Here is an 8,352-nt window from a genome sequence, read left to right as displayed (position 1 = left end):
ACACAGTTTTCAAAAACAGAAAAATCAAATCTGAAATGAGAGAAACATAATTGGTAATATTCATTTTTTGTCCCCAGAGAAATATACCTTATGGCTATGATTTCAAGGGAAAAAGATCTCAAGAGTTGCGGCTAAGGGCAAAAATTCAGAATTAAGACAAACTGACTCTCCACCATACAAATAGCAATTGATAAAATGAAACACATAAAATTACTTTAAAAGTCAGTTTGAAATAAAACAGTAGAAAGGTACTAAGTAGAGGGAATATGAGAATCTTGGCTTCTATTTTATACCATTCTATATTGAATTATTTAAATGTGCATATTTTTAATCAGAAAAATTATAATGGGGGGCGGGGCAGAAATCCTTAAAGTATCTGGGAAGGTACAAGGCCAGCACCATACTGTGAAGCTGACCTATTGGGCTATTAGCAAAGATGTTCTAAGCTGAGTGGCTTATTCTATAGCTGGTACAAGCTGTGCACAAGAATTGTATTCCTTATAGGGAGTCTGGGAACAACTCACAGTTAGGGCACCTGCAACTCTTTACCAATGCCCTGCCCTTGCCGTTGCTACACAGGAGAAAGGAAGGGTGCATGCTGGCAGCAAGGTAGTGGGAGTACACTGTTCATGCTTACTCAGGCTGCCCTTGGGAGAACGTTACTCAGCTCCTGCTGCTGCAGGGTAGAAGGAGGGCTTTGCTTCTGGCAGAGGCTGTACTAAGGAAATCTAGTCCACAGTGCTTAGCAGGGCTGGTCTGGAAGTTGGAGGCCTATATGTTCCTGGACTTGTTTTCAGGGAGTGTAGTTTAGTGTTTTGCTCCCTAAAGTGTGGTTCCAGCAGCATATGGAGCCACATGGGAACTTCCTAGAAATGTAGAAGCATAGCCTCCACCCCAAACCTAGAGAATCAGATTTTGCTTTCTATCAAAATGCCTATTAAAATTTGTGAAGAACTGGTATAGCACAAAAAGAACAGGACAAGAGCCTAGGGAATTGCCATCAGGTCTTGATTTTGCCACGAATTTGAGGTGGGAACTTAGGGAAAAAAATTCATGATGTTTTTGGGCCTGAGTTTCTTCATCTATCAAGGGAGCTGCTGTAGAGTGCTTGAAGGTCTCTTCAGTGCTAACATCGTACATGTATACATGTCTCTGTGTCTGAAAAGGGCAGGAGCAATGGTAGCTGCTGCCACACCCATGGAAGTCCACTGCTGGGCCCATCTGAGACTGCACATCCCTTGCATGGACCTGGGTCTTCCTTCTTACCTTCTGGTCCAAACGCTGATAGTCACTGGCCTTTGGCCGCCGAGTGAGTTTGGATTTTTTTCCTTCCAGGACAAAAGCAATAATCTGGGGAAAGGAAAAAGAAAATGATTAACAAGTGCCTCTATAATGACGTATTTCAGTCTGTTAATAACCCTGACAGCAAAAAGAGCAGTACACCTACAAAGAGGCCTATTTAAATTATAACAGTTTTAGGGAGGACAGGGCCTAGGGTTCCATTAGAATCCTTAATACTGCTAAATAGGAAACGGCAGATGGGGGAAGGCTGTTTGGGCTCTAGCTTGTGGGAGTCAGTTGATTTACTCAAGAGTACACAGTCAAAGATCTGCCAACTCCTTCTTTAGAGAGCTCCAGGCTAAGACTTTTTTTTTTTTTTAAAGGAATTATTTCTTTTCTACAAATGTACCCTTTCACCCCATACTTTGCTTTATCTTAACCTTGCCTCTTTCATTTCATACCTAAAGTTATTCTCCATGATGTTAGATGTAGAATAAGGAATGCACCATTTTAACTAAATGTCTTCCCTCATTCTTTAGAGCCACAGGCCTTACAGCCATCATGAACTGAACTCTAATTTTAATCAGGCTACAGAAACTACTAAATTCTTAGAGTTCAATAAGAAATGCAATCATTTTGTCATTGGAGTGATTGCCAAGCGACACAGATATTACTTCACACCAAACCAAGTAAAAGATGAGTGTATCCACGCAATTTCTGGTCTTCCTTCTAATCAGAAATTAAACTAATTGCACAAGATAGTCCCTGGGCTCTCTGCTGTTGATGTCGAAGACTACGTAACCATTCTTTCTGCCACTGCAGATGGAAAATAATGCTTACAGAGGAAGCTAGAAATGATGCACTGTCTTGAGAGTGGAAACAGGAAGATAGGTGCTCTAACTACTTATAAACTGTAATTAGGATCTAAGTTCAAGATTATGGGAGGAGACCCCAATTCAGGTCAGATCATAAAAATGTCCTAACTTGGCACCAAATGCAGCAGCAGAGGGCACTCAGAGGAAACAGACATGAAAACAAATGATTTACAAAACAAGAGTAGAGCCCAGCAGGGTCTGAAAAAAAACTGAAATGTGTCTTAAAATCCCCAGTGTTCACAGGCAGATAGATGAATGATGGATACTGGCCCATATACCAAGTTTTCAGGGTGGAGAATATCCTATTTCTCTTAAGGTAACTCTTGACTTACCTTCCGCTTGTTGTGATAGGCAATATAGAGGACAGCAACAAGAATGGCTGCAGTCACCAAGTATGCAAAGAAATGGCTGCTCTCTGCACTGGCACTTCCAAGATGGTCTTTATAAAGGTCGTCCTTCTCATTACTCATGGAATCCAAAAGTGTCCCCTCATGATTCCCTCTAGAGGCAGGGCCAAGCACTTCTTTTTCTTTGGGTGGAGAACCCTCTTCAAGCTCTGTATCACCTTCCACAGTTTTCTTGGGCTTCACGTCTTCAGCAGGTTTTGAAGACTTACTTTCTCCCTCCTGCTGGGGAGAAGTGGAGTCAGAGTCCAGTAATACACTTTCCCCAGATTCAGTTCTGGAAGCATGAGGAGCGGTCTCTCCTTTGTCAGTGAGTGTGCTTAAGTCAGGCTTGGTGGGCTCCTTGTTATGAGAGGAGGGGTTGGAGACTGGCTTGTTGGAGCCGTCTTCCGTGGACTGGTGCTCCAGATCCAACTTGCCAGAATTGTCTTTTGAGGACTGCTGCTCCCCATCTGACTTGCCAGAAATATCTTTGGCGGACTGGTGCTCTGTCTTCCGTGGACTGGTGCTCCAGATCCAACTTGCCAGAATTGTCTTTTGAGGACTGCTGCTCCCCATCTGACTTGCCAGAAATATCTTTGGCGGACTGGTGCTCTGGATCCGACTTGTCAGAAGTATCTTTCCCAGACTGATGCCCCGGATTCGACTTGTCAGAACTATCTTTGGCGGACTGTTGCTCCGGATCCGACTTGTCAGAAGTATCTTTCCCAGACTGGTGCTCCAGATCCGACTTGCCAGAACTATCTTTGGCAGACTGATGCTCCAGATCCGACTTATCAGATGTATCTTTGGCGGACTGTTGCTCGGGATCCGACTTGTCAGAAGTATCTTTGGTGGACTGCTGCTTCGGATCCGACTTGTCAGAAGTATCTTTGGCGTTCTGGTGCTCTGGGTCCGACTTGTCAGAAGTATCTTTGGCGTTCTGGTGCTCTGGGTCCGACTTGTCAGAAGTATCTTTGGCGTTCTGGTGCTCTGGGTCCGACTTGTCAGAAGTATCTTTCCCAGACTGGTGCTCCTTATTTGATTTGCCCGAGTTGTCTCCTGTGGATTCCTCTCCTGTGGATTCGTGCTGCGACTTCAACTTGGCAGGGTTATCTTTCACAGAATGATGTTCCAGAGTGGGTGGGTAGAGATCCTCAGACAGCTGGCTTGAGGCAGGCGCGTTGGAGTTTCTTGCTGCAGTCTCTCGTTTTCCCAGACTGAAGAGTTTTTCGGCGGCTGATGAGGGAGGGTTGGGCAGCACGGCTCCTGAAAAAGAGAAACTAGTTGGCTCTGAAGAGAGGCAGGCTGGGAAAAAGGAATCCTCAAAGGCTTAAGAGAACCGGGCAACGGGCAAACGGTGGCGGTGGGGATGATGGCGACGGGAGGGGTGAGTCGGGCAGGGAAGAAGCAAGCTCCGATGGCGCCCAGCCACGGAGATGGGGACTGTGACCCATGAGTGAAAGTTTTTTGGAGATGAGGAGGGTCTTACCTGCCGCCGCAACGCTCAACAGGACCACCACAACCAGGAACCGCATCCTGCTTACACTGCGCTTCCGCGATCTACCGATGTCGCGAGATCCGCGGAGAGACTCAGTATTCATAGCCCCGCCCCTTCCTGTGCGCCCGCCGCAGCTCCGCCCGGACGAGGGGAGGGGCTTGGGGAAAGGCGGGGAGGCGCGCAGTTACGTTGTCTCGGTCCGGGTGTGCTTCGAGTTGTCAGATGTCTCAGTGGTTGCGCTTTACAACCATTGTGGAAGGCGTGTCCACCTTTTCTCCGTTTCTTTGTTCCGTAGCCTCGGCAACAGACCGTCACTCCCCATATCCTTCTTTCCCTTCGTACTTCTAAGCTCCTCGGCCTGTGCACTATCCCACGGGAGTGACATCGCTGGGGCCGGGCGCCTCTTCTCCCCATCCTCTGCTCGTATTTTTAACTTCTCCTTTCTCGTGATCCTTTTCCCGCAGCGCACAGACGTGCTGTGCTCATCTCTCTCCTAGAATCCATTCCGTCACCTTTATAGCGGGAGCCTTCGCATCGCCGCTCCCCTCTTCCAACTCCATGGAAATTGCCCTCCAAGTCGCCAAAGTTCTTTTTTTCTTAAAGAGTATATTCCTTTTCTAATAATAAAAGCTGTTCGTATTCACTGTAGAAAATTTAATGAACGTATAGAAGTAGGAAACAAAATCTTTGTCCCACTCTTCCAGGATAATCACTATTAATGTTTCAGTGTGTGTTTCCGTCTTGCAAGCATTTAACATTTTTGATTAGAAAATACATTTTAATGGTTAAAAATCAAAGAGGGATTTTTTAAGTAAAAATTAAAAAGTTCTTGCTCCCGGCCTCTCCACAGGTTACCACCTACATTAGTTTATTGTTTACATTCAGTGGGTTTTAAAAAAAAAACATACAAGTGTACTTATGTTTCTCTCTTTAGTATACTTTCTCTGTCCTTTTTCTATGCATATTCATTTTCTCCCACATTGGTATCATTGGGTAAATAGTTTTGTATTAAAATTACTTTTTACTGTTTAAAATTACTGTTTCTTGAAATTGTTTTATGAACATTGGCCAGGCTAGGTGCTTTGTAGACAGTGATTTAAAAAATGATCAGCCCTAACTTAATGGAACATGTAATCTAGTAGGACACACAAATATTAATCAAATATTTACACGAGTGTGTGTGCATGTGTGTGTGTGTGTTCCAAGAAATGCCAAAAAACAAAAGTACAGAAACTGTGCTCTTCTCAGAAAGGACCTTTGAGCTGAGGACCAAAGAGTATAGGTATTTTCCAGATAAGGCTGCAGGGAGGATGAGCTTTCCTGGCTGAGTGTACAGGAGGTACAAAGGCCTGGAGAGGCAAGTGGGAAGCTGATATTTTGTGTAAATCCAAAGGTGAGAATAGGAATGTCAGATAACAGAGAACAAGGAGGATGGCAGGGGATGAGATTGGACAGAGCCAGATTAAAGAGTAAATGATTTGGAAGTTGTCCAGAACATAAATCTTTATGGGACACAAAAGTGCAGTAGAAAATGTGCCAGTTAACTCAGGCCAAAAGGTAATCCCACCCAAAAGGACCACAGCCCCCAGGGGCAATAACATTCCTCTGTAGTCTATTGAGTACAATATTTGGGTTACATTGCATTCACTTCTAGTACTTGAAATTCTGAAGACTGTTGATGGTATAAATATGGTTTTCAGGGACAAGTATTGTGTTATTTAAAAACCCTTTAATATGCTTCTCAATGTTTCTGCGTTTCAATAAAATCTCACACACACTCTCATTACTGAGGAGAGAATAAGGATCAGAAAGAAGATAAATCTTTTGCCAAATTCTTTTAGAATCATGACTGCTTTGGCTAAAGGAAATGAATTGGTAAATGAATCTCTAAAAGGAAATTCTCTCCAAGTCTCATAAATAAATATTTGACTAGCAGTAAAGGATAGTGGTTTAGTGGGGGTATGTGTAGGGAGGGGAATGTCAAATTATTAAGCTTGTGTCCACATTATTGGCAGGAGATGAAAGAAGGGTCCAAATCCTGCAGTTTGTGGGCCACACCCAGGGTTTTATATTTTATTTTCATGGTAATAAGAAGCCATCAAAGATATTGAAGCAGGGAAAAAGATATAATCAGACATGAAATTTTTTGAAGGTTAATCTGGTTGTAGAGTAAAGAATCTAGTCTTGGGGTACGTAGATAAGATTGGACTTAGGAGTTAGTCAGTTAGGACACTGTTGCAATTGTCCAAGTAGGATTAGCATAGGAACAGTGAGAATGGAGAGAAGTGGTAGGACTTAATAAATTTGGGAGGTGATACCAACAGGCCTTGGAGATGGATTGCTTATGGTGTGGAGGGGTGATGGCAAGGAAGATGTAGAGAACCAGATTTGATGGGGGTGGGGCATAGAAAATGAATTTGCTTCTGGTCATGTATTTAAGATGCTGTGAGATGGTCAAGTGGAGATATCAGGGAGGTAGTTGGAAATGTGAGCATGGAGTTCAAAGGTAAAACATAGGAACTGTTTTTATAACTAATTTAAATATTGTTCAAAAAACATAATTGTTAATGGTTTCATGAAAAGTAATTTATGACTATCATAATTTTGTGACAGTTCCCTTATTATTAGAAATCCAAATTATTTTCAATTTTCTACTGTTAGTAACATTTATTACCAGATGCTGGTTAGGTGCATTTTAAGAGGAGACAGATCCTCAAAAAGATTAAGCAACTTGCTTAAGGTCATGCTATTATTATCTTACTCAACCTTTGATAGCAGTGAGTAATCTTAATCTCCCAATTTGATAGGAGAAAAATAGTCCTTAACTGTTTTCCTTAAAATTGATTGCACAAGTAATACACATGATTTTGGGCAAGTTACTTAATTGCTTTAAGTATCAATTTTTTCATTATGAAATGGAAATAAAAGTGTTGAGAATTAGATAATGCAGAGTATTTAACACAGTAGCATATAGTTAAGTCTTCCAAAAGTTATTATTATTATAATTAATATGTTCACTATGTTAGGTAGCTAGTCAGACATGAGCGACAGGGGAACAAGGGAATAGAGGCCTAGCCTAGAGACTGCCCCCCAAACACCCTGTTGGTACTTAGAGAATCCCTCCTGCATCCCTAGAGACCAAGGACAGGAGGAGGGCCATAATCTATAGCTGGTTTAATGGTCACAGAGGCTGCACAGAAGGTACTACCCTAACCTGCCCACAACCTCAGCCTCATTATGCCATCATTATAATACTGTGTTTATGCCTGGAAGTTCAGGAATCTAATTATAACAGACTGAATTCTGGGTAAGCGCATGGGCATTAGGCAAAATATGCTACCGCAGCCAAGTATCCATCAAAATGACCTCATGTACCAATTGGGTAAGCGCATGGGCATTAGGCAAAATATGCTACGCAGCCAAGTATCCATCAAAATGACCTCATGTGCCAATCCTAAGAACTCTTTTATAACTACCCATCACAGCCCTACTATAACGCAGATGCCCCCCCCCACCGCCGCCCTGCCCCGCCATTACAGCTATCTCCCCTGGTTGTAACCTGTGCTTTAACCCTTGCCCCCCGCCCCGTTCCCCGCCACCAGGGTTAGTATTCTCATTTCTGCGTGGCTAGCCAGCTTTAGGCTTGACCAATCTTATACTTCAAAATGTGCCTTTAATAAATAACACTTCTCATAATTAACTGAGTGTAATTTCATTTCGTCAACAGTGATAAGGACTGAGACCTGTGTGTTACCGAAACTCCAATAGCCCCAATGGTAACAATTATACAAAAATTTAAACAATAAAGAAAAACCAAAGTAAGGAAATAAAAATCTTGTAATTGAGCTATTATGATGAATATTTTGTTGATTATCCCCTTTTTATAGGCATCTATGTGCATATGATAGCTTAACTGAAAATAAGGCAAGTTGTAAAACCACTCATACAATTCTTATCTTACAGGCTTTTTTGTGGCTTTAGTGCTACAACTAGTCATGTCGCTTGTCTTCCAGGACACTATCATCTCCTTGTTTCCAGTTTCTTTATTCAACATCCTTTGAGGAATCCCAATTGTCCCAATTTCTAGAAGGAAAGTGAAATCGACACTATCAAATACAGCACAGAGTTGAAGTAAGATAAGGACTTAGAATTATATATTTCAGTAGAGTGGTGAGAATAAAACCTAGTTGTGGTTGTAAGTAGTGGAAGGTGGAAGGTAAGTTGAAACTACCTTTTCTGGAAGTTTGGATGTGAAACAGAGGGTTTCCAATACTGGAAGGATTGAACTTTTTTACTGACTGAGGGGAAGAAC

General features: G+C 42.5%; 1 protein-coding gene across 1 annotated transcript; it reads right to left on the bottom strand.

The window, feature by feature from the left end:
* TGOLN2 (trans-golgi network protein 2) lies at window positions 1-4,171 on the bottom strand. Its single transcript, XM_025050883.1, has 5 exons — window positions 4,032-4,171; window positions 3,137-3,808; window positions 2,489-3,030; window positions 1,267-1,350; window positions 1-30 (listed from the first exon to the last, which is right to left on the bottom strand). Exons 1-5 carry the CDS (start codon window positions 4,141-4,143, stop codon window positions 25-27), a joined length of 1,416 nt encoding a protein of 471 aa, XP_024906651.1. The 5' UTR covers window positions 4,144-4,171; the 3' UTR covers window positions 1-24.
* Between the last annotated feature and the right edge of the window lie 4,181 nt (window positions 4,172-8,352).

The sequence above is a fragment of the Pteropus alecto genome, unplaced genomic scaffold (genome assembly GCF_000325575.1).
Source record: "Pteropus alecto unplaced genomic scaffold, ASM32557v1 scaffold117, whole genome shotgun sequence".
NCBI lineage: Eukaryota > Metazoa > Chordata > Mammalia > Chiroptera > Pteropodidae > Pteropus > Pteropus alecto.
The sequence above is the reverse complement of the archived record's forward strand: the minus strand, read 5'-3'. Positions and strand labels throughout refer to the sequence as shown.

Coding starts and splice junctions, on each gene's coding strand:
- TGOLN2 (XM_025050883.1), bottom strand. CDS start 4,143: ATGAATACTGAGTCTCTCCGCGGATCTCGCGACATCGGTAGATCGCGG. Junction 3,809..4,031: donor GTTGAGCGTTGCGGCGGCAG/GTAAGACCCTCC, acceptor TCTCTTTTTCAG/GAGCCGTGCTGCCCAACCCT. Junction 1,351..2,488: donor CCTATCACAACAAGCGGAAG/GTAAGTCAAGAG, acceptor TCCTTTCCCCAG/ATTATTGCTTTTGTCCTGGA.